The sequence below is a fragment of the Lycorma delicatula genome, chromosome 11 (genome assembly GCF_047948215.1).
Source record: "Lycorma delicatula isolate Av1 chromosome 11, ASM4794821v1, whole genome shotgun sequence".
Taxonomy (NCBI): Eukaryota; Metazoa; Arthropoda; class Insecta; order Hemiptera; family Fulgoridae; genus Lycorma; species Lycorma delicatula.
The window spans coordinates 13,558,349-13,585,841 of record NC_134465.1 but is presented as its reverse complement, the minus strand read 5'-3'; the positions used below and the strand labels follow the sequence as shown (position 1 = coordinate 13,585,841).

The window sequence follows — 27,493 nt, the reverse complement described above, 5'->3', positions numbered from 1 at the left end:
CCCAGTACTGGAACATTATGAGGAAAAGGGCACGACAATAAACAGTGCGCGTTACAGTGAGATGCTTACTGCCAAGCTGAAGCCTGCAATTCGAAGCAAACGCCAAGGACTGCTGTCGAAAGGTGTTGTGTTGTTAAACGACAATGCCTTTCCATATACTGCTGAAACACTCCAGAAACTCAACTTTGAAGTACCGGCTCATCCTCTGTATAGTCCTGATCTTGCCCCTTTTGACTACCACTTGTTTGGTCTATTCAATTAGGCATTAAGGGGCCATCGATTTACCTCGGACAAACAGTGAAAGAAGCAGTGCATTCCTGGCTCACATCTCAACCGAAAACCTTCTTTTATGAGGGCATCAGGAAGCTTGCCCTGATGGCAACATTGTTGCCATCAGGTGTCCATCAGATGTTCAACATTGTTGATGGACCAACAATGTTGAAATGCAAGGGGACTATGTTGAAAAATGATGTACATGCAAGTTTCCTATTTGTATTGCAATAAAATTTATTACTACATTGCGGATTATAATTGACTTACCCTCGTAGTAAACGACCATTAAAACGTTACCTGTCATGTTATTTAGCCTTCTCATTATTTTTTGCCACAGTTCTTTACTTCATGCTCAGTAATAATGTCAGTCTGCTGTACATTAAATGTTCAAATGAATTTTTCCATACAATACCCACAATCCCAAAAAAATATAATTTTTCTTACTGCCTAATAAATTAATAGAAATAACTAATTCATTAAACGAACACCGAAAGGTCTCATTTCAAAAAGTGAGACCTATAGATAACATCATCTTGAGAAGCTGAAAAAGAGTCGACCAAAACAGATATTATAAGATTACTAAATATTTGTTGAAGTTTGTATAAGATTTTCCAAAGAAAAGCACATGAAGTCGTTCATCGACATGATAATTTTTAATTAGACTTTTATCCGCATATCGACTTAAGTACAGTTACAGCTTTGATTCTTATAATTTAAAAAAATCTGAAATAGCCTAATCGCCATCATATCATTTAAAGAAGTGAGTGTTTAAGCAATCAGTTTAGAGGTGGATTGACACTTAATTCTCTCCTCCTGGATGGTTATACAGTTTTCAGCAGCTGTGAAATCCTGCATAGTAATGTTTTTATTCTGATTTTTAAAAAATTTCATCAGGCTTAATATTAGCTATGTGGATTCTGGATCAAAAATATTACAATTTTATGGTGTTTTTTGGAGAACATCACAAATTGTATACATGCAGTAAAAGAGGGTGTATTCTTATCAGCTTACCTCTAACATGTAGTTTAGTGGCTACTACTACATTGAAAAGAGTTACATTTTATAAATACATTGTTCTATATATGTATATATAAATATATAGTTATATTTATTAATTAATAGCTGCCACAGAAAAAATCCACACACACTGTTTTCCACTTATATTGAGAGACCTCCGATTAACTATATGTTTACTACTTACTGAATGTTAAAAGTCCAGTGATTAGTGAAACTAATTTATATTTAAATTGATTTGAATTAAATTTCCCATTATATTTTGTTTTAATTAATTCAATGCTTTGGAATTTGAAAAAGATTAGCTCTATACATAAATGCACTAGAAACTAATTGTAATCTACAGATATTAAAACTCTTCTACATTTTATAAAAGTAATACTGTACCTGAGAATTCCTGGTGAATCCATATCCTATAAATCTTTCATCATGCGGTGGAACAGTATCAGGTGCCACATAAAATGGTTCATAAAGAAATTCAAAATTTGTTACATTATGACTAACGTGAAGCTCGTTTGGACCGGAATCCTTCATCCACCTGTTTTTTAAATAAATTATCTTTATGATTAATAGTTTCATACACTTATAATTAATAAAATAAAGCGACATGATTTTCATTTTGTACAAAGAAAAAAAATGATGCATGTGTAATTGTAAATGTAAGAGTAATGAATCTATTAGAATTACTATCAGCTGCTGAATGAACAAGCCTAAGCAACAGTAAATAAGTTTTTCAACAAGTTTTCAGATAGAGGTTAGTTTCTCTACTCCTAAATGTGTTTATTGGCTAGGTAGAAATAAACTTGCAAATTTAATAATTTGCTGCCATCAGGTCCTTATTAAGCGATAAGAACAGAATGATAAGTAATACGACACCAGTGAGGAAAACAGCTTGTGTTTTAGTCACATTCACGCTAAATTAAACGTGCATAAATTAAACTTGCATAAACTTGCATATACTTGTTTTTATATTTGCATAAAGCAAGTTTAACAAATCTTGAGTTAAAAGAAGCTGTTGTATGTTATATTAGAGTGTTATGAATATATTGGAAAAAAGTGACAAAGTATTTTTCTTCTTTTGTCATATTTTAATATTATTAAATAAAATAGTTTCAGAGATTATGTGCCCAGCAAAATTTACTTCAGAACTTAGTGCTTTATTTTGGTTTGAGTTTACTGACAACTGCTTTGTATCTCAAATCTGCCTTTACATTGTATGTAATAGTTATAAATTAATAACTGAACCGATTTAAATTTTCATATAGCTCATGATATAGATAAAGAATTTTGTCTCTAAATAAGCAAATACATTTCTATGTTAAAATGTAATTTAATAATGCATTATGTAGAACGCATAAGAAACGGGTAGATCAAAACATCGAGCAAAAGTTTAAAATATTTTAATGCTGTGTGCATTTTATAGTGCCTAATTCACTCTTACTTAATTACATTTTTTAAAAGATTTCTTTGGTTTAATTATAATTAATAGCTTTCTTTTAAATTCAGCCTTTTCTTAAAAAAAAAAAGCTCTAGACATTCAACTAGAATACTACTAAATCAATACTTCAGGATGAAGTCTTATAGAACTTAAATACAAATAAAGTGGTAAACTAGCTTGTTTTCAGCTTTTAAAATTGATGTGCATGAACTTGACAAACACTTTTTAAGGTTTGGCAATCTAGTAAGAATATATTTGTTTTATAAGATTTCACACTTATTACGTGAGAATATTTTTTATTTAAAATTTACTGAAAATCTTGGAACAGTGCTGATGGTCTCTGTTTATATGATAATTTTTTTTCAACTTGTGCTGCAAACATAATAGATTCTGTATAGTACAAGGGATTTGGATCATAATTCTCGGCTACCTAGGAGCTCCTCTTCATTTTTATTGACTGTTTTAATGAGAAACCATATATAAAAGTAGGAAACCCTCAGAAGCTCTACTAATTTTATCAGATTATCAAAAATGAGAGAAAATAGCAAATTTTTCATGGGTTGCGTAATTTAGTGTATAATAACAAATATACCGTAGTCTGTATTATGCCCAGTTTGTATCGTAAAAACAAATTAAAGTAAGACTATACTTTGTTAAAAAAGAGAAGCAAACATTAATATTTTAATAATAAATTATGTAAAATGTAAAAGAAGTATTACAGTAAAATCTGATATAATAGATTTTATCAGTCGATAGTAATGCTGTTTTTGTATGATCGTAATATTTTACAATTTGTGACTTTACATTCACACCAGTTTCTCCCCACCTGCTGCATATACTATGAATTTTTTTTACACACAAATTTGTGCAGCTTTATTAACCAATTACTTTACAATAATGATAAGTGTAGATCCTGATTTCTTCTTGATTTGAGTTAATCCAGTCCCGGCAAACGGGATTGTATTCAGCGGTTTTGAATAACGCATTGAATACTAATAGTTTGGTACAGGGTATAATATTGGGCTTGAAACCATAATCATTGAAAAATAAATTTCTTTTTAACTTTATACACAAAAATACTTTTTATAATTACAAAAAATTCCTAGGATATATAATTTATAAGAAACAACTATATTAGGTGTGTAGCAGTGCTGGCATACTTAACATTCATAGTACAATCATGTAACCTAAATAACATATTCATTAATGAGCTACTACCAATAATAATAAAAGTTACACTGTAATTTTTAGTATTTAAATTCTAAATTTTTAATGAGTACTTTGTTAGAGTCTCTAATAAAGTAATCAGTAGTGATGGTATTGTAAATGATGGAATGATGCAGCATTATCATGATCGGTTTTATTCTGCTACTTCACTTAAATCCTAATAGTCATGAGTTTGGTGTATGCATATAATACATACACTGACTCTGTTTTAGTATTCCATATATTATCCGGTATTTTTGTTGATAGTTTTGCTATAGGTGAATTTCCTTCTGACCTGAAATTGGCAAAATTTGTTCCAGTTAATAAATCAGGCTATTTAGGTGTGGTTGGCGACTTTCAGCCCATTTCATTACTTGCAGTTTTTTTTCAAAATCGCTAGATAAAGTAATTAAAAGCTAGGTTAGTTTCTTATCCAAAAATAAATTTTTTTACTCGTGTCAGTTTGGGTTTCAGAAGGGTCTGATTACTGAATTTGCATCGCATGAGTTTATAACACCTGTTTATTCTGACTTAATTCATCAGATAAGCAAAAATTCTCTAGCTTATTTCTTAATACTTGTAATGCATTTAATATAGTTAATCATTTACTTTTGTTAGATAAAATGTGTATTGCTGGAATTAGAGGTCTAGCTTTAAAATGGTTTGTGTCTTATCTGGAGGGCAGAAGTTAGTCCATAATTGTGGATGATTGTGTAGCAATATCCTTCATGTGAATTATGAAGTCCCTCGGCTCAGTTCTTGGACCTATTTTATTTATCATTTTTATTAATGAGCTGTTTTTATGTAAATTTTATGGCAAAGCTATATCTTTTGCAGATAATACTGCTCTAGTATATTCTTCTAAGAACCTGATAGTTTCCAGGCTGATTTGGATAATTTGGACGTTTGGTTTTATTTCTGCTTACGGTTTAATAAATTAGCTTTTAATGCTTTAAAAACTATATATGTAGTTCTTATTTTATTGTCTGCTCCAGCTTATTAATTTCAGTAACATTCCGTAATGTTGACTGTGCTCGTATTCAATTACAATATGACTGTTCAGTCATATCTCAGGTGAATTTTATTAAATACTTAGGGTTGATGGTAAATGACAAATTATCATGGAATTTGCACATACAGAGTTTGTTTATATGCGTTAAACGATTTTATCATATAAGGAAGTTTTTTCTGGTAGATTTTCTACGTCAAATCTACTTTGCTCTAGTTTAATCTAAATTTGATTATGAATCGCATCGCTGGGGATCAACCTACATCAGTTATCTTTAATCACAATTTTTCAAAAAGCTATATATGGGTAATGTGTGGTGCGAGTAGGAGAACTCATTCTTTCCCTTTTTTCAGAGTGTCTGTGTTTCCCATTAGATCTCTTTTTGTTTATAAGGTGTTTCTAATTTTTTATAAAATAAATTGTAATGCTGGGGTGGTGATATCTAAGAGTGAAAGCTGTTATTCAACTACACAGACTTTTAGAGGAAGTATTTCTGTTCCAAGGCCTTGAACTTTAATTCAAAAAACTTTTTTTTTTCTAAGACCTAGGTACTTTAATTGCCTGCCTGGTGGCACAAGAGATGCCTAAGTTCTTAATTGCCTGCCTCCTGGTAAAAGAATTGGCTGTAATCTCAATTAATTTAAATCAAATCATCTCCTTAAAGGAGATTCTCCTTGACAACTGATGAGGTAAAGCGTTGTATTCAGTAGTGATTTAGTCTAAAGAAATATTTGTCAATTTTAAATTTAAATGGGATCTTTATATACTTATATTTGTATGAGGTCAGTGTCAATATTGTATTGTGGCCTGAGGTGTGTGTGTGAGCGCATGCGCGTGTGCGATAACTGAAGAGAACTGGGTGTTTGTGTCTATTGGGAATAACAATCTTTTTATTTTAATGTTTTTTAATCTTGGATCTGGTACTACTACCTACAATCAATCTTTTTCTTTGCAGATATTATATTTTTATATGCAACTACAATATTATCTTTCAGTAACAGGATGCTAAATTTATTGACGTAGTAAATTGAATTAATATCAGCGCAAGCTAAATTAATTAATTAAGTGCTTTATAGTTTGTATAAAATATTGGATACTGGTATCACTTCTGTCTTTTTTGTATATGTATTATGTATTCAAGTTGTAGTTGAAAATAAATAAATTAAATAGATAATTGCACTTTTCTTAAGGAAAATAGTTAACTGTTTAATATGTAGTCGTGTTTAACATGTCTTGTGTTTGTTCATCTACATGTTGATTTTCTCAAATGATAATTCTTGTAAATTTCAAGTTTTCTGTATCGATATTTTGGCTTTCGCGTTTGTTATATATATATAATTTTTATGATGCGGTTAATATCTTTTTATTTGTAACTTGTTTCAACAAGGTGATTAACAAAGATTAATTTTGATGAGTGTAGTGTTTGTATGCATTTTCTGCCCAGGCTGCCCAATTTTGAATGTTACTCATACTATACCCCTGAGCTGTTTTACATTTCAATTTTTTATTTTCTTCATGAGTTTAGGCTAAGGCAAATGCCAGCAATCGAAATTACATTTGATAAACCGGTTTCCTTAGATTACTCGATTAAATGATGCTGAATTTAGATTCAGGGTATACATTTATTAACGACTAACGACTATAGTCTTTAATGACCGCTTAAAAATATTTAATAAAAAATGTTACTGATAAAATGAAATATAGTATTGCTTACCTCGATGTATTCGTTGCAAATTGATTATAAATAAAAACTTTTTGATGAAACGGTCTAGCTAGTCCTTTTCCAGCAAGTCTAATTAGATCAGTCTTATTACGTGGAAATCTAACTCTTTCATCTAGTTCAAATGTCGGTATAACATAAGCACAGTGTCCTTTACATTTTGTCTCTTTGAGAAATGCATTTAATTCATCGGCTAAATTATTACTAGGTATTATATCAACATCGGTTAGGAAGACATAATTTGTTTGACAATTTTTACGAGCTAAATTTCTAAGGTGGTTTTGTGGATATGGGTTTCTTACTCTCCATCTAACTACATCTGATGTTCTCATTTTTAATAAACTATTTAGTACTAAATCTGGATGTTCACAATCCATATTGTCAGTTGATTCTATTTTGTTTGTCGTCGATGGTACTTTTTCTTTTGGAAACATTACATGAAATATGACACGTTCTCTTACAGTTGAATAACATCTTCTCAGATATTTAACATAACCTAAAATAGAAAAGGATCATTCATTAATATCGTATATGATGATTACTGCAAAAGTACATTCTAATGTGAATTTATCGAACTAGATATGTCTTTAAAACTACCAGAAATATCTTACTACTTTTATTGTATAAAACGCTTCTGACAAATGTAGGTAGTAGCTTAGAACAGAGAATAATTTTGGCCAGAAACTTACTAATTCAAGTTTGGATGTATTGTATCACACCGACTTGAAATGCACATTTAATGAGTTGGTTAATGGAAACTGCACGACATTTTAGATATTTAGTCATATTAGAGGAGTATTCACGTTAGAAGGATGAGATTTAGAGTCCTGGCTCTTCCTGATAAGACCCCTTAGCTACAGATCAGGCGTTCTATACTGTAACTATGTAGGAATCTGGTTTGAAAGTAGAATCACAATTACAAAAGATGTAATAATTTGTCAGATTTTTACTTTTTTATTGTGGATCTGGTGGCTGTTACCAAAAATCATAGAACGTGATGGAAAGATACAAAGATGATATCGATCCCGTTGTCAATAATAATAAAACTAACAAATGAAATATAAGGAGTGTTTTAATTATTTTGCAATCCTGGATAGAAATAAGTTCAACGATGGAATTGGATTGCAGCAGATCATTTTAAAACCACAGCTGATCCGGAGTTTCAGACTTCTTTATCAAGCATAACCCATACTGACCATAGAGGAATAGGTACTGGCTGTAAAAATTCTCATTTGATTATACAGCACTGTGTCAACGTCTTAGCAACATTTCAGTTTCTTATTTGCATACTTTTCGTAGTTGTGCATTCTGAATAGACTGTACTTATTCTCCTTTGGATATATTTAATGTTCACCTTCCTATATGTTTTTCTCGGCTACATTTTCTTTTAATTATTTATGTCAGATTTACTTCATATATTTGTAGAAAAATGTAAGTGAAAACAAGAAATCGGTAAGTTTATTTGTAAATCTGATTTTTATTTTTTTAATAACTCGCCAAGGACTTTTTTTCATGAAGTAGTTTTATTGTGAGTTAACGATTTTTTTTTTAACGGTTTTACAGTATCGGTCTATAAATTATAATTTTAAAAACTGAGCTCTTTTGACGAGGTTTCATGAAAAATGTTTTTGTTTAGCCTTTTGTATATTTTAAAATTTTAATTTTTGTTTCTTTCTTTTTTAACATTTGAGATGAAGAATATTTATTTATTGTGTTTGCGTTCAGTCGTACAGTTTGATTTTTTCACACGCCTAAGAACTGTTTTTTGTTATATTAGAATAATACGATTGTATCATCGACATATCTATGCCGGTTATTATCTCGCACGCAAAGTAGCAAGTACACGTGTATGTTCTAGAAAGATTTCTACTAGGATTTTTTAAAAAAAAAAAGGACCCGTAGGAAAGTTGTTAGGATGCATTTTACGGAACGTATTATATTAATTATATATCTTCGCCTCTGGTTTTAATTTATCGATGATGATTAATTTTAAATGTAGTCATCTTTCCTATGTTTCATAGCATCTGAATTCATCCTCAGCGATCCACATTAAATGTTGCTAGACCAGATTCCCTACAAATAAGTTTAGGTAGTCTCATAATAATTCAAAGCAGTCTGTCCGGATCAAAAGAGCAGACTGCGTGCTTTGTCTATCAGTCAGTACGATTTACAACTCACCGGTCGCTCTAATTTATGTTAATGTATTTTGATATTATTTTATCGTTTCTCGGTTCAGAAATATTACTTAATTATTTTTAATGTAGATGCTATTAATTGTTCTACTGTATAAATAATGTGCGCTGTTATAATTATGAAATTACAATTTATTAGTCATCGATTTGACTAAATATAATAATAATCAATGTAACATACAATAAGAGTTTAGATGACGATTAAAAATTTTATCGATCGCAGTAATTTGCTTGTCTGTAGCGTATAATAACACTTAAGACACATTTAATCATACAAGTGCAGTAGAAGTGACTGCCGCTCTTTATCGTGGTACCTCTTTCTAGAACAAAATTTACAGATCTACTGGACAGTATTTTCATAATCTAATAAAATATACAAAGCAGATTTAGTTAATATATTAAATTTTGATCCTTCAGAAGCTATTCGATTTTATTTCAGATTTAATAATTTTATAAATTTTACTCTGATTACGGTCGTTAAATTTTCTATCTGAAATTAAAAATCATCCGATTGACACGGAACAAATTCAGTTAACGTTCATCTAACGTACTAGATTACGATAATATATGTTATTTTTATAAACATATGCGATTATAAATTTCATATTTTAAAATGGAGAAGGCGGTAGGGAGTAAGTAATTGAAACCGGCAAGACCGGTCGATAGGGCAAGAGGTAAACTCAAGTCTATTTTGATTGGAGGCAATCTCTCTGCAGGTCGATCATCCTCCTTCCTTTTTTTTCCTCTTCTGAATCCTTTCCTATTAGTCACCCTCCCCTGTCTCATCTGTAGTGTCAAGCCACAAATTTAACTGAGAAAACTATTTCCTGCCTGATAATTACACAAGTTGAAGTAGCAGCTGAGTTGGCCGCTGACTAATATTAGGCTTTCTATTCTTTATAAAATATAATCCTATCTAAACAACGCAGACATGACAGGCGGTTTATCTTTCTGGCCCAGATAGGCTTCTTTAGCCCTAGATCTTGATGTATAATAAGATGGACAACGATCTATATGCCAAGATGGCATATATACTATACATACATATATGTGTGTGTGTGTATTATACTTGTTAGCACCTAAAGCAGTTCATGTCATTATAAATGTTAACCCGTTAAAAAATAAAAAGAAGTGAAATATTTACATTTTTACCTTTCATTAATTTGTATTCCATATCACCGGCCGCAAAAAGCGCTACAGATATCGGACCGGTCCAATGTTGTGATACTTCTACGATCGAATACATTTTTTCAATCGAACTCTGTGTAGCAAGGCATACAGAATACTTTTGCGATACATCGCCGTATTTTTCTCCTACAACAGCACCGTCAAACATCTTATACATTCTTCTGTTATCCCAACGACCTATTCGTGTGTCTACGTTAAAAAATTGAGATCCTCGGCTAAAATTACACGGAAGCGATGTCGGGAACTGCAGGCACGGTTTAATAACTTTTATTCGCTCGTCTGCTGCAGAACTCATCGATATTTTCTCTCTGTTTTGACCCTTCTCGAGCGCCTCTTTTAATTGTGACGCTTGTATTATCGGATGGGGGCATTCTGTATGTAATAATCTTACGGTTAACATTATATTGCATAGCGTTAATAGCAGTACGATTATCAAACTGACATTCCACAAGCGGCAGCCGATCTGTAATCAAAATAAAATTTATATTTCATAAATAAATCATTTTTAAAGAGAATAGCTTATTAAGTATTATTCCCTGATTAAAAACAAAAGTTTCTTTGAGTTTATCTCAAACTAATTTAAGTTCGCGACATTACATGAACTTTGCGTTCTAAGATATGTTACTATACTGTAAGTTTTATTTAAACTACCGATAACATAAGTAAACGTAGAATTAACCGTGTGTATTTTGATATTATTCATTACATTACACCTTATTTCCGTCTGGAATTGCGGGTTAGATTAACAGTTTCTTCATATAAAATCTATATTTTTTTTACTCTGACAAATTTTTCCCCTCCCTATTTGATCGTTTTCTTCTTTAATTCATCAAATATTGTTTTGACAGCGACCAACATATTGTCCGATTTCGATGCTAGTACCTAATTTACAGGTCGGCGGTTTAGAATACGAAAAGCTGAAGTAAATCATTTTTTGGACTTCATATATGGTATTTATTGATGTATATATAAAAAAAATAAATAATTTTGTATTTGTTAGGCGCAATTTTAGCCGATGCGTATGTTACATACGGATACTTTGTATTTGCGATTAAGTTTTTAGGAAGATACGCTAGGAAACGACTAGAATCTTTAATATATGTGAAGTTTCTTACCAAAAAGTGCGGCATTATCTGACACGTTTGGTAATCGTTAGAGCGACTATTTTCCTCTGTTTTTTTTTTTGTTGTTGTTGCTACTTCATTGACTCGTCGTGCTTGTGGACCCGTATAAGGACTTTTGTTACCATCAAGGGGTTGTACAAAGAGCCAAACTGGAGGCTGAGGGTGTCTATCGAATTAACCGGGACTCCTCGTAAATTCTAATCGAAGTACGCCTATCTCTACGTTACAAAAATTACAAAATCTTAAATTTTTAAATTAAGCTTTGTTTATTTATTTGTTTATTATTTTTACGCCGAAAAACGAAATAGAAGACGGTATTAGATTATTATCCGAGAGGGAAAATTCACAACTTCTGCCTCATGGGGCCCAGCGCCTCGATCTACGGCTTAAAACCTTCCCTAGGTAACGCTAATGTATCTTGAAAATTTGAAAACGATCGGTCGGTCGGTTCTAGAACCACCGCACTTTCGATTTGTATATTAGGAACGTATAAAATACCTCTTTTAACGCGATCAAATATTTGTTAATATTCTAATTTTTTTTTTATATTACGGACATCTTTTGTTTTTGATTTTGTATTTTTTGTAGCGTTCAGATCACGGCCTTCCAACGGTTTCTCTTATTCCTTCCGTGCATTTACTCCGGTATTTCATTTTTCCGTACGTAGAATAACATACCGGCCCGTTTTCTTTATTTAGTTTTATCTACTTGCTGGCCGATCGTTCGATAACCGTTACTTTTATTTCTTAGATAAGAAATTAATTTTTGTAACTAGTGAACAAATGTAATTCAGATAAAATATGAAGACGCTACCCAGACGTGTAACAATAATGTAAAAGTATGTACAGATATAAATAAGATGTTTACGATTATTTACTGCTGCCTAACTTCAGCAGGCCTTTTTTTATTCAAAATTTCTGTTCTTAGTAAAGTTTATTTAAATTCATATCGTACTGAATTAATAACATAATTACCGGTAGATGTGCGCACACAAATATTCGTTCTTGCTCTTATGTTATATACTCGTAAAATTAAATCGCAATTTATTATATAGTAAGATGATTCATATCCTGTAGAAAAATAATAAAAATATTTTGTAATCGTCGCATAACTAAGATTACAATGATCTCATTAAAAAGCGATTCGTTCTAATCTGATCTATTTATTTTTTATTGCTATACGTTAAGATCATAAATGAACGAGTTAGTTTATTTTTTGATTTAAAAAATATATATACATTTAAACCGAAAAAAATAAAAAGAAAAATGAAAATGTTTATTCCTGCAGTTTTATCCGGTTAATTTTAATAAATAAATGCAAAAAAATATATCAAAATTTTGTTCTATTTGCAAATTTCGATCGCCGGAATGAAGTTCAGCGCCTCATATCGCCGATATCTGCGTTACAAGTAATTTTTAACCGTTTGCTTTGTTCGTCGTAGACCCGAGAGTAAGGACTATTTTGATAGCGTTTTCGTCTTCCGTCCTGAAGTTTCAGGATTTGAATCCTGTCCGGTATTTTTCATACGCTACGGATATTTCACGTACTCCTACCCGCAATCTTCGAGCTTTTGCGGTGATATGGAGCAGATGTAAACCGATACGGTCTTACAGTATGCGCAAAGGTTAGTAAAAAGAACCGATTTATACGATAATGACGTCTGACGGTCCTGTTAACGGTGCCGAAGTTAACTCGTTGTCTTTTTCATTTCCTGATGGCCTTCTCAGCGGGCCCGGAGAATCAGGAGTACACTCGTAAACGTTTTATTTTGTGAACAAGATTTTTAGAGACTTATTTTGTCACCGTTTTCCTACGGATATCCAAAACCGAGGACCGTTTTCGTGCGGTCTGACTTTTATAATTTAGGTTTAATTTTCTTAACGTTTGACACCGTTGGGATTTATACGATTTATATAAAAAATATGATGTGGACACCACATGATTTCCTTGTACGCCTATTAAATTACATATACGCATTTTTAAAAGTACATAAAATGTTCTTTCGCTAATAACTTCAGATATTTTTTCATATTTTTTTTTTATTGTTATTGAATTATTATTTATCGTAAAACTGTTTTACAATCAGAGGTTAATAATTATTAATAAATGGATGTACTTAAATTAAAAAAAAAGTTAAGAAGAAAAGAAAACGAAAAAAGGAAGAAAATGTTGCAAACAAAGAAAGAATAAAAAAATTAAGAGAAGATGATAAATATAATGAGGAAGAAAAGATTAAGAGGGGATGATTAATATAAAGAGAGAGAAAATTGGTAAACTAGAGAACGTGTACACAAATTAAGTCAGGAGAATTATATCAAACCAAAAAGTGACTAAATGATTGGTAATACAAAAAAAAATACAAATAAACGAGATAACGAACAACTCAGACTTAGGGAGAATATTGTCCGACAATATCAGACGAGTAATGAACTAAAAAATGAGATTTTTTTGCATTTATTAAAAGATCGTGCATGTATGCATGCCTCAGTGTATATGTTACTCTTTTGAGGGTCTATTTTTCAGTCTCTCTGTAGTTAACTTTAATGTAGATAAAATTAAACAGAAATTAAAGTAGAAAATCCAAAAATAAAACGATTCTAAATTATAATTTTCAATTAATAATGAATAATCAGATTTTTCACCAAATCTATTACATATATACATATGTAATAACGCCTATTAAATTACACGTACACATTTTTAAAAGTACATCAAATTTTATTTCACTAACAGATTTTTTATTATTATTGAATTAAAAGTAAAAAAAAATTATTTATTGTAATTTTTTTTTACAATCACGGGTTAATAATTATTAATAAATCAATACGTTTAAATTAAAAAAAAAAATGTTAAAATAAGAAAAGGAGATGAAGTCTGATTCGAACCGATATTTTTGGATTTTGGGCTTTTTTGGACGTTTTTGGTTCGGTCGATCGCAATGAAAAAGGGAGTTGCATAACCAGATGTTACAACATTCCCGACGGGGAGTCTTATTCTTTAAGACTTTGGGGGTTGGCGTCCCCACGGGCCTAGCCTCTGCAGCTATTCTTCCCACTATACAGTGAGCTGCAGAACACTTTACATCATACACATATACTACACCAAGAACACTACATAAATTACAACATACACACTTACACGATTACACAACAACATCCTACACTGATATTTCTTACATTAACACTCGGTGGTGTTGCGACATCTTACGAAACGCAACCGTAACCCAAGGTGGGAGCAAATCGTGCCGATGGGTGAATGGCTCTACGTAGTGAGTCTCGAACGATGTCCTCTGGGCACCAGGGCGAACCCAGTTGTACTTAGCTCTAGCTCCAGTACGCGTGCGCTCTGCTGGAGTGGTCCATTTTTTCGCCGGTACTCGTGGGACCAAAATTTCTGTTCCAATATTAAATTCCAAGATGGTTGGTGGTCCATCTGAAAAAACCACCAAATTAAGTCTTGTGAAGAGACCTCGATCAGCTTTGTCTGACGAGGATAAAAGTCCTACCGAAGAGAACTGCAAATCTTTAGACTTGACATCTAAAAACATTAGATTCGTTGTTCTCCAAAATAGTCAGGAAGGTGGCTCCCTCCAAAAGGTTTCACCTTTCTTAATAAACAAAACTGTAATTTTCGCAAGCTAGACGAGACCAGCTTTTATTATCTTATTTGCTCGTCTCAGAGGACAGCCAAATCACCCGGTTCTTGAGTCAGTTTTTAGAAATCCTAATCTAGGAAAGTATGAGGACCATCCACGTCGTACTGCACCTGTAGGTGTCCGTACCCAGCGTCTGCTGCAGCATATAAACGTTGACACACCGTCATTCTTTCCTACCTATCCTTGCTCATATCCTCCGTGGAGAATAAACCGTATAAATTTTACTTTTGACCTTACGACATACAATAAACAATCAACACTACCTATTGTCTTCCAGCAAATGTTTCAGTGTGTTCTCTCCAAGATGAAACCAGAAGCGGTTGTATACACTGATGGATCGAAACAAAACGATACCGTTGGCTGTGCATTTGTTGTCGATGAAAGAACTTATATGTTTGGTCTACCCGGTATTACGAGTGTGTTTACCGCTGAACTATACGCTATAAATAAGGCTCTAAACATCATTAACCCTAAATATAGAAAAATTCTTATTTGCAGTGACTCGTGTAGTGCTCTCCACGCCTTAAAAAACTTTTATTCCACACATCCTATCGTCATTGAAATTTACAACGCAATCGCTGAGTTTAATAATCGCAACACAGAAGTAAGTTTTTGCTGGGTCCCAAGTCACGTAGGGATTTTAGGTAATGAACATGTAGATTCCGCTGCCAAAGAAGCATGTAACCAGCCTCCTTTCACCACCCGAGTTGCTACTTCTGATTTTATTAATTATGTAAAACAATCACTAAGAGCAAAGTGGCAAGGTGACTGGACGGCTACTCTAGATAATAAACTCCGGCAGATTAAAAATTCTGTGTTGCCATGGGACTCCTCATGTAGAAAATCTCGGCGTGAGGAAGTAGCCCTCTGTCGGTTGCGGATAGGACACACGGGCACCTGATGACAAGAGGACAACCACCTCTATGCGCACGATGCAACTGCCGCATGACTGTGCACCACATACTCGTGGACTGCATATGTTATGTGGCGTTGCGTCGTAAGTTTAAATTACCCAGAAACATCCGTGGTGTGTTGTGCAACGACAATGAAATTTTAAACCGGATGTTCCTTTTTCTGCGTAGTGTAGGGTTAACCCAAAAAATTTAACATTGTCGGGTATATAACTTATTCTAGAAAATTTTTTAATAGATTTGATTTTGTTAACCGAGGAGTGAACCTTTTACACTCCCTATCCGAATCTGTTAAATTTTATTTTTTATATAGTTTTTTTTTATTTATTATTTTAGCTTTTATGTTTTAATGACAGTCTGTGATATTAGTTTTAAGTTTTATTCTTTTAACTTAGTTTTAAGTTTTATTTAAGTTTTAACCTAGTTCTATGTTTTATGTTTGTTGCTTATTTTTTTTAAACTTTTTTGTATCATTCTTGTGCTTTTGTTATCCGAGAATGGACCTTTTACACCCATCTCGGACTTTGTTTAATTGTTTTGCTTTTATTTTTTATCTTTATTTTAAGTTTTAGTTTTACGTACTAGTTTTAAATTACTTTTATTTTTTTTTTCATAAAAAAAAAAATACCCGGGCGATGATAACGTACAGACGTTTTTCGCCCTCCACAAAAAAAAAATAAAGATGTTACAACAGTCCTAAATCCAAGATTTCAACATAGTACGGCTAATCGTTTTTTAAGTTACGTGAGATACGTATGTACAGACGTCACGTTGAAACTGTTTTCAACGTGACGTCTGTCTGTCTGTCTGACTCAAAATCGATTCAGGGATAGTCAAAATGGATATTTCCATTGAAATCTGAAAACCGAAATTTTTCGCGATCACAATACTGTACTTCGTCACAAGGAAGTAAAAATAAAGTATCGCTCGCCAACGATTGTGAATATTAATTATCCAATCGCTTTTGGATTATTCCTTCATCGTCAGGGATTATCGATTAATTATGAATTTTATAGTTGTGCGTATAAATTTTTACGAATAAGAATTAAAACGAAGATAAAAATTAAAATTATTATGTTCATTACAGTCGATTGTCAAACGTTAAAATAAGTCGTGAAGTCATAACGGTTGTGAACATCTTATTGACAAGACGTTTTCTTTTAACGTTTGAAAATCGACTGTTACGAACATAATTTTAATTTTTATCTTCGTTTTAATTCTTATTCGTAAAAATTTATACGCACAACTATAAAATTCATAATTAATCGATAATCCCTGATGATGGAGGAATAATCCGTAGACGCTTGGATAATTAATGCTCACAATTGTCGGTAAGTGGATACTCTTTTTTTATTTAAATATTATAATTTAGGTTTTATATTTTTTATCGCCTTGTAATTTGTTAATAACATTATTGTTATTAAGATAATAATAATAATTATTATTATATTTTACGCTAAGAACTCTATGATTTCTATGTTCGAATATCGCTTACCTTTCTTAGCTTCATTCTTTAATTATATGTTGGCGCGTTTCGAAATATCTCCGAGTTATCGTATCGGTACTTTTAGTCTAAACTAGACGTTATAAAAAGAATATCAGAGATCTAAAAATACCGATACGATAATCTTTGACGATGGAGTTATTCCGAAACGCGTCAACATATAATAAAAGAATGAAGCTAAGAAAGGTAAACGGTACTCGATATAGAAAATTTATCGATAAAAATAAAGGTGCAGGAGGGTTGGGATCGAAGTAAATAATTTTAATATCCGCAAAATCGTTTAATACATGAACGTTGAACGGCTTAACGTTACAACTTAACGTTTAACAATCGAAACATCAGAGTACAAAATGTTTTTTTTTTCATTGAAACAGACAGATTTTGATACGCCCGCATGTCGATAAGAGGCACAAAAACTTAGCCGCTTCCTAAGAAGTCGGCTTTGCTTGTTTCGTTCGGGTTTCATCTGCAGTCCGGTGTTTACGGATCCGTGTTTTTAGATACGGCTCTGGATCCCAGTCTCACAAGTTTGGGACTGCTAGACGTAATGATTTGCAGCGCTCGCTCAGGATCGTTGGATGTGTTCAGGCTACAGCAGAAACCTTCGTTACACCCACGCACACACATACACACACACACACACACACGCGCGCACACATACACACACGCACAAACACACACACACACACACACACAGTTTAAGGAAGTGAGCGATAATAAAGAAATATAATAAAAATGAATACTTAATGATAAAATAAAACGTAGGTCAGATCAAAACAAATTGAATGTGAAAAAACAATTTTTTATTTTTCCCGAAAACCGGTGCACCCCAGAAATATATAAAAGAGCAGTTTAACGCACTTAAATATGTCGGGTATAAATATAAACGCGTGTGTTAGCTGCAGAGCCATCGATACTAAATATATACAAACGATTCCCAGTACTATAAAAACAAAAACGCGTGATGACGCCAAAATATTCATCCTTACTTTCAGAGTAAGCTGTTTTTTAAACCGCTATTTACTTTGCATTTTTTCAGTAAATTCACTCTTTTACTATGTAAATTTGTCAATAATTGAATATTCATCGGGCAAGATAGAACGTGTGTTCTGCGCCAAAAATCGTATTTCGTTATTTAATGTACGGGGATTCCCGTATCTTTTATAACGGTCTGTTTATTTGTCGATAACGTCAATCGACAGTCGGGAATTCCCGGCACAGTATACACCTGTCGATCGTTTATTCTTTAATTAAATAAAGTAATAGATAATAATAATAGAAGATATAGTGTAAATTTAGCCTTTAACCTCTATCGTTTTTGGAAAGCGATACAAAATAAACGATATAATTTATATTTATTCTGATAGATTATCGGCATAAATTTTCATTTTCAAAAAATAAAAAATTTAAAAAATTATTCATTATTTTATAAAGAAGCCGACGCTCACATTCGAGCCGCGGGTTTTTATGAGAGGCAAAATATTTCGTATAAAGTAACAAAATAAAATAAATTTATCGATGAAACATAATATTTCACGGTTTTTAAATAATCAGATTTAGAATATTTTATATAAAGTAACGAAATACGTTAAATTTAGCGTTCATGTATCGATATCTAGCGATCGTGCAGCGTTTAGAAATTTATCGGATCCGTTTGTATAACTTATTTTTATCGATAACTAAAAAACTATAGCGGATTTTGTTCCAAACGGCTTTCGGTTTAAGGATTTAAAAATCTTCAAACTACATAACATTTACGTGTTCTTTATAAATGAGGTGTAAAGTTAATTCATCTTGTCCGAATAAAATTAAAAAAATTGCGATTATCACGTATCAACTGTTCTGGAATTTTAGATGTGTTTGCGTCAAATGAAAATAATGGATATCGTTACGACAGCCTCTTGACAAAATATTCATCGATATCGATTTGTTTTTATTTAATTACATCATCGAAAATTATTACTGAATGCGGTTTGGCTTCTTCCGGTGTTATAATTTGATCCGTTTTCAGTATATTCATAGTAACCGAGTTCTGAATTTAACATCATCGGTTCCGATAATATTCTATACGGAGGTTGATGTAAAGATTTTGAAAAAATGTACAAATTTTTAAAGCGTAATCCGTTTGATCGAATTAAAAAATTAAAAATTACATTCGATTTTCGACAATTTGAGGCACCGCATGTAATGCATCTAATAGCGTTTGATAACATTAAACTGTGTTTATTTCGTTTACGATTACCACATCCTAATTTTGAACTTGCATTCATTACAGGGGATTTTGTTTTTTGTTGTATTCCTTCATTATTTCTCTAATTGTGAAAATATTTATATTGAAAATTAATAAATTATTATCGATAAACTTATTACATCGACTTTACTGAATGGATAAAAATAAGGGCTTTTTGACAAATAATCTTGAAATTGTTTTCTAAATACCTGTGTATTATAACATTTATCTGTTACATCGACACGTCCCAAATTATTATTATAATAATTCGTTTTTAAATGTGTTCTATCACAAAAATCATCAAATTTATATATAATAAATAATAACGATTCCACAAAATTTTTAATTTCGGGCTCTACATCTTTTTGAAAATTTAATTGTTTTTCATACGGAAATAATGAATATTCAAAGTTAAATTTTGAAGAAAATAACCCAAACCATCATTATGAAAGTCTATATAACGGTCCGCTAATTCTTCACCGAAAATTTTATTATTACGAAGCGTCATAATAATATCTAATAAAAAAAAAAATCAATAAAAGATTAATTTAATTTTTATAAGCTTACGTCTAGTTGTTTCCTATCTCTAATTATGCGACATTTAAATTGAAAATTAATAAATTATTAAAGAACAGATTGATAAGTTTATATCGATTTCACTATAAGGACGTTTTGAAAAATCGTACTCAAAATCTTCTTCTCCAATATCCAGTCAATATAGTAGTGCAGTCCAATATACAGTCCGATATAGTCGATATCCATATATAGTTTATTGCCGGTGAAATCGCTGAAATCATCACAATGAAAAATTATTTTTACGTATACCGTATCTATCCGAATAATAATTTTCATAAGTAACGGGTCTAGATTCAGCGTGTACTGCACGTATTTTGTTTATTTTATCGGTCCAATTTGGCCAATAATCTTTATCGAATGCTTTTTACGTTCGCTTATATGAACGTGATCGCCGACTTGAGATTTCGCCGACTTTTAACCTATTTTAACTTATTTTCTATCGTATTTTTTACTCAAATTTTTCAACACTTGCGCTTCATCGCTATTACTTACAACTTTTGGTTTAAATTTTATAGCCGAATGCGCAGTATTATTGTACTCATCGACTAAATCTTGTAGCATATCGACCCGTTTATAATTACCGTTTTCTGTAAATTGAGTCCGCATTTTCGTTTTCAGTGATCTATTGAAGGTCCAAAAATGGCCGCTTTTTTATCTGAAAATGTTAAATAACGGTTTATCTTGTATTTTTTCATCGAGGCTTTAACTTGTGAAATGTAAAATTCTTTACCCTGATCTGTTTGTAAACGTTTCAGTTAACTTTTTCAAATATCGATTGTAATACCGACGCGACTCCTTTACCGGTTTTGTTCTTTAATGAAATAGCATATGCGAATTTAGAAAAAAACAATCGACAAGTATTTGTGTCCGTTAACGAATCTAGAATACCGAATCCTTTCGACTAAATCTGTCTGATAGAATAAAGATCATTTAGACCCTTAATTTCAGTTTTTCTAGATGGAAAATTGCGCCTGGCGGGCTTATGTAATTCTTTTAATAAATCGGCTTTAATCGGCATTATTCTATTACAAGAAAAAAAAAGTTAAACCGTTCAAAGTATTTATCATATAAATTATCTATTTCCTGTTTTAAACTATCAACATCCATCGATGAATTAAAATCGTTATATTTTCTTTTAAATTTAAGCTCGAGATGAATAAGATTGTAAAATTTTACGCTGTTTGGATATTTTATTTTTTTATAAACGATTTCTAAATTGGGATTCCCGATTAAAAAATTACATTTTTTAAAAATTTATCAGATGCCTTTGTTAAATTTCTATATCGGGTGCGGGTAGCGTAATATTTATAATCAGTTCGGTTGATTTTTATCTAAAACTACAAGGCGATTATCTCTTTCATCAGTCGTACACGGTGTGGCCGTAGTTTTAAGTTCCTTTACTTTAACGTTTAATTCACCGGCTTGATCTACAATCTTTTTCTTTTGCAACCCGCGGTAATTTATCTACAATTTTTTAGGCGTCGCAATTTCAATCGCGACCGTGTATCGTTATTTTAATTTCATTAAAATCTTTGGTAAAATATCCTTTTAAAATTTTCACTAGAAATCCGACTCGCTAAATTTAAAATTAATTCTTTCCTTAAATAAATACCAGAAATTACGATATCCTTTGGATACACTTTATATAAAATATTTTGCGGGTGAAGAATAATAATCGATTAATTTTTAGATCGATTAGTACTTACCACTCTTTAAATTCTTTTCCAACATTTTGACGTAACATTGTAGCGTCAAAACCCCTGTATTTGTATCGATAATTAGCTTAAAATCACCGAAAATGCCATAAGAATTACGGTATCATTTTTCTGTTCGTAACAAGTCGTGTTTGCTGCTCTTCGCTGGGATACAGGCGTTCGGAAATTTTTCTACGAATACTTGACGTGATTCTTCAAACGAATATAGGCCTCGATTATAGCTATCCTTTCCTGGATTGAATAAGGCATTTTACACAAACATAACTGCACTGACATGTAAACACCAGACAAAGGGTAGCAACAATCAGTACTAACATATACATCCACTGTTTGTCTTTCGTAAATAGTGTTGGAAAGCGGTTTCATTACGGGTTCGGTTTTATGTTGGTCACTCTGTATTATTACTAAATTAAATTTAATTCGTATCATTTTTATTAAAACACCTTAGTTTTTTATTATTAAAGAACGAATTGACGTCATCAACAAGTTGTAAAATAAATTCCAAGAACAGACAGACCGTTGTAAAAGATTGGGGAATCCCCGTACATTAAATAACAAACTACGGTCTTCCGGCAAAGAACCACACGTAGTATTTTGCAGGATGAATATGCATTTATTGACAAATTTACATAGTAAAAGAGTAAATTTACTGAAAAAATACATAGTAAAAGAGCGGTTTAAAATAAATAGCTTTCTTTGAAAATAAGGATGACTATTTTGCCGCAAAATCACATCTTTTTATGAAACTATCCCCTCTATCTCGTTATTCTTTACATTCGTTTGCGCGTAATCGAACATTACATTATCTCTGGCCATATTGTTATCGGCAGGACGTTTATTCTTATTTCTATGCTTTACGAACATCGGACAGGTCAATTGATCGCGCGTCGGTTAACCGTCCCCGAGACGTATCGAGAATAATAATTGTAGAATGATATTTTATACGTTTATAAAATTTCTCGGATAGATCGAGCCAAGATTCGTAAAATTATTTTCGTCGATGAGAAGGTACCTTACTACGTGTATCAGGTACTGACGAAAAGACCAAAAATTTTATTTTATCGCTCCTTAATCGAATGAAAGTGGAATAATAAAATACAATACGGCTAAATTATGACTTACTATTTTTTCAATTTCACATTTTCCGTTGTTACTTTTTCATAATAAAGGATCGATTAACGAACGAATAATTTAAGAAGATATAAAAAATTACGCGAAAGATAAAAAAATGCTGATTTCAGAATATAAAATTATAAAAATATTTCGCACTATACTTTCAAAAAAATTATTTATAATTATCTTAGTATTAGAACGGAACTGAAACTGTAAAGATAGTGAAAAACGGTCTTACCACCCTATATTAGTATTGTATATAATTTAAACCGTATCGGTTAAACTTCAAAACCGGATAATCTATTTTTATGTCGCTCGTTTATTTTCAGAATTATTTATAACTGTATATTGTTACTTATCGATGTATTTTTTTTAACTTAACGAATAAAAGATTAGTTAGTAAAAACTGAACGATAACAAACAAAAATCTCAAGGATAATGTGTTTTTAAAAAAAATAGCAGAATTAACAAGTAAACTACGTATTGTCTTACAAGCGATTAATTTGCTTAAAATCGTCATCGCAAATCGGCTGATTTCGAAGTCGAGAGTTCTAAGGTTCAAATCCTAGTGAAGGTAGTTACTTTTATACGGATTTGAATACTACATCGTGGATACCGGTGTTGTTTGGCGGTCGGGTTTCAATTAACCGCTCATCTCAGGAACGGTCAAACTTTCTTTTTTTTTGCCCTACATCCCCGAGCCGGACATCCAATTAAGTATACTCGACTCGGGGACGTGTCCTTTCCGGATCTTTTAATTGCCTGCCTCTAATCTCCAACGTAATAACCAGGCTGGCTATGCCGTTCCCAGCCCCCCCGCCGGAGACCGGGTCTCGGTCTTTCCTTTTGCCAGCCTCAAACCGACGGCGCAGGAGCCGAAGCCGCCAAAGCGTATCCGGGAACCCACACCGCCAGCCGGATCTCGGTCTTTTCATTCATACCCACCTAACGGACCCCAGGAGTCCCCGCTCCATCACGGGAACCCACACACCAGGGCATGTGAGCCCTCAGGAACGGGGCTGTCCGCCCAGCCCTACTATAAACTACACCCCTCAGTATCCCAGTCGTCTTGCCTCATCTTCTTTTATTCTGATAACTGTCCTTGCAAATATTGCAAAATTATTCCAGTTTCCGGACATAGCCAAGAGCCACTCCGAGAGCTGCTCCGGTCGGGTAAGCATCAGTCCTGCATTTATACGTTGTTCCTCCCATCGTCTGCACTCAAAAATAGTGTGTTCGGCATCGTCAACCGCATCGCAGTAACAATAGATCGGTGACTCTCTCCTGCCAAACCTATGCAGGTATTGTTCAAACGCACCGTGTCCCGACATGAGTTGCGTTGTGTGGTAATCTAATTCACCATGAGAGCGATCTAGCCAAGCATCCAGGTCCAGAATAATTCTTCTTGTCCGGGCGGCCACTGCTGAACCCGCCCGTGCCACCCTCCATTGTTCTCGTATATTAGAACTGGCCTCATCTTTGGCTACACCGGACGCCCTTAGTTTTCGTCCTTTAACCTGCAATTCTATCAGGGGCACCGAAGAAAGCACGCACAGTGCATCATACGATAACGTTCGGTACCCCGAAACTACCCCCAGAAGCGACTTCCTATGACTGCTAGTCAGTTTTCTTCTGTTGCGCTGGACATTAACCGCATCAGCCCATACCGGGGCGGCGTACAACAGAGACGACGTTATCACCGAGGTGATAAGTCGCCTCTTCGACGCACGTGGAATTTCTTGTCCCGCAAAGAGACCTCGCATGGCACGGATTGTTGTTTCCACTCTGTCGCAGATCACGGCCACATGGCTGGAGTATTTGAGGTGTTTATCCAGTAACACCCTTAGATATTTAGCCCTTTCCACCTCGACAATTGCCTCTCCTCTCAGGCGCAGATTTAATCTTCTGAGTATCCTCCTACCGGTGAAGAGGATACCCTTGCATTTGGAAGGAGAGACCTCCAAACTGTTGTTGACGAGCCATTCATTAACTATTTCTAAGGTAATATTCCCCTTGTCCTCCACTTCATCTAAGGTACTGGCCTCCACTAGTAGCGAGATATCGTCCGCGTATCCTACGACATTCACCCCCGGCGGGAATTGAAATCGGAAAATTTCATCATAGAAGATGTTCCAAAGTAGGGGTCCGAGTACAGATCCCTGCGGGACTCCACCGAAGATCTGATGACTTACCACACCTTCCACCATATTGATTTCAGTTCGTCTCTCGGATAGATAGCTGGCTACTTGCGTCACTATGTACTCGCTTATATTTTTTCTTTGAAGTGCCCTCAATATAGCTGGCCAAGGTACCGAACCGAAAGCGTTCCTTATATCCAGGAGTATCATTAGCGGGATTCACCTGGTTCTCCAAGTCCCAGCCCTCACCGCAGCAGCCCATGAAACTACTTTGTTGATGGCGTTAATAGTTGACCGCCCCCGCCTAAAGCCAAACTGATTCTCATGGAGGAGGTTGTTGTTTTCCAGCTCCTCAATTAGTCTATTAGCGATGAGCCGCTCCACGACGTTTCCCATATTATTAATGAGACTTATAGGGCGATATTCGAGAGCCCCTGGAGCTGACTGTTGTTTGGTCAAGAAAACAGGTCTTGACGCCTTCCAGCAAGCAGGAAAAAAGCAATGCTGGACCCCATAACTCGCAATATCTGTCATCTCCCACGGGATGACGGACATCAGACCCTTTATGAGTGCAGCTGGCACACCATCTGGTCCTGGACTCTTCTTATTTTTTAGTCTTTTAACCGCAGTGGCCACTTCATCCTGGGTGAACCTGCCGCGTTCACCAGGTTTTAGCTCCGTGACGCCCGTATCAACCCGCGGGAAAAGCGCTTCCATGTGTCGTGTAGCTTCTATCTTATTAAGAACGGGCAACCGTCTTCCCAGTCTCTTCATGACTACCTGGTACGCCCGTCCCCAGGGATCAGCATCTAGTTCACTGCATAGCTCCCTCCACTTCTGCCTTTTTTTCATGCTAATCATGAAGTTTAACTGTTTTCTTGCTGCTCGTTATTGTGTAATCGCCGTGTTCAGGTCTCGATCAGCTCTGTATGCTCTCGTTCTAAGTCTCTGCACGCGCCTCTTCATGGATTGCAGAACCCTGCGTTTATCCGCAATATCGGAAGACCACCAATAGACAGGGTGATGTCTGGTAGCTCTTTCGGGGAGCCTGGCCAGCTCAGTAATCATGATCTGTTGTAATGTATCTGGCGTGACCGGTCTGCCATCCGTTATTTTTGTAGCAACTTTGCGAACAATGGTCTCTACCTGACGTTCCGAAAGTCTAAACCATAGATGCTGATTTCTAATATGAGTGTCAGTATCAAGGATTTCAACAGAAACAGCCAAATGATCACTTGCAGTCTCGACTTGCAAAACCTGCATGCTCACCATGTCTGGTGGAAATCTACCGTCGATCAATACCAGATCCAGGATAGAGGAATGCCCGCGAGCGTAGAAAGTGGGCGACCCATCATTGATGCATACAAGCCCAGTAGTTCCTAGTAGTTCTTCTAGCGCTAGTCCTCTGTTGTTCAAGGAAACAGCCCCAGCCGCTACGGTACGGCAATTGAAATCACCCACAACAATTGTCCTCTTTGGAGCGTTCATGACCATCCTCTGCAGTCCGAGTAGTCTGGCTTCGTACTCCACGAGCGTCACATTCGGGCTTATATAGACCCTAAACAATATACAGTTACAGAGTTCTATCGCAACGACTCCTTCAGTCCTCAAATATAAGCTATAGTCCCAGTTTCCAGTAATTTTCTTGATAGCCACATCCCCAGCGGTATCTGGCACCCATCGAGACCCAGCCGCAGAGTATACGTTAGGCTCAGTGGCAACAACAAAGTTGTACTCTCCAGTATTAGCTGTCTCCTCCACCAAGTCATGGGATAGGAGACTTCGATGGTTATTGATTAATAAGACTTTAGGCATCGCGCTTTACTCCGCATTCAGTGCCCCCGGTGGGGTGGTTTAGGCTACGGCAATCAAGACATTTGGATGCCTCTCTGCATTCCCGGATACGGTGTCCAGCGCCACCGCAGTTATAACAGAGATTGGTTTTGTCCGGGCCCTTACAGTCTCTGCTTCCATGTCCGGTGCCCCAACAACGGTAGCAGCGCTCTCCTTCTACACGAATATAAGTCCTACAATGGACCCAGCCAACTCGTAGTCTTGATGCCACCAGCTTTGTGGCGCCTCTATGTGTCATGATGACGGTGGCGTTTTTACTGTCACCATATGCTTTCCTGAGGGAGGTGACCTAAAATGTCTCCCCCGCGCTGACAACTCTGGAAACCGCTTCTATCACCTCCTTTTCGGTTGTGTCTACGTCGAGGTCCTTAATATGGACCACAGTCCTTCTGTCACCCCTAGAACGTAGGTCCACCTGAAGTTCTGCTGCCCGATCTCTCAGAAGAGTGGTGAGTTCTCCTGCCTTCGGCGCCCCTTTTATCCTCACCTCTAATTCTTCATTTCGGCCTTTCCGGAGGGAAAGGACCTCGCCTGCCTCTTCCTGGGTGACTTTGTTTTTCATTGTTCTCAACAGGTCGGCATAAGTCTTTCCCTCAGCCTTAATAACGATAGTCTTGCTATCAGTTACCGGTG

The 27,493-nt window shown here is 34.4% G+C and overlaps 1 protein-coding gene across 3 annotated transcripts in view; it reads right to left on the bottom strand.

Moving 5' to 3' along the window:
- Window positions 1-27,493, bottom strand: part of LOC142332037 (beta-1,4-glucuronyltransferase 1) — a 62,093-nt gene that overhangs the window by 1,331 nt on the left and 33,269 nt on the right. For all 3 annotated transcript variants that reach the window (XM_075378132.1, XM_075378130.1, XM_075378131.1), the window contains exons 2-4: window positions 10,005-10,503; window positions 6,655-7,156; window positions 1,675-1,825 (exon numbers count right to left, since the gene is read on the bottom strand). In XM_075378132.1, the coding sequence (XP_075234247.1) occupies window positions 1,675-1,825; window positions 6,655-7,156; window positions 10,005-10,503 (1,152 nt within the window). The remainder of the gene's footprint in view (window positions 1-1,674; window positions 1,826-6,654; window positions 7,157-10,004; window positions 10,504-27,493) is intronic.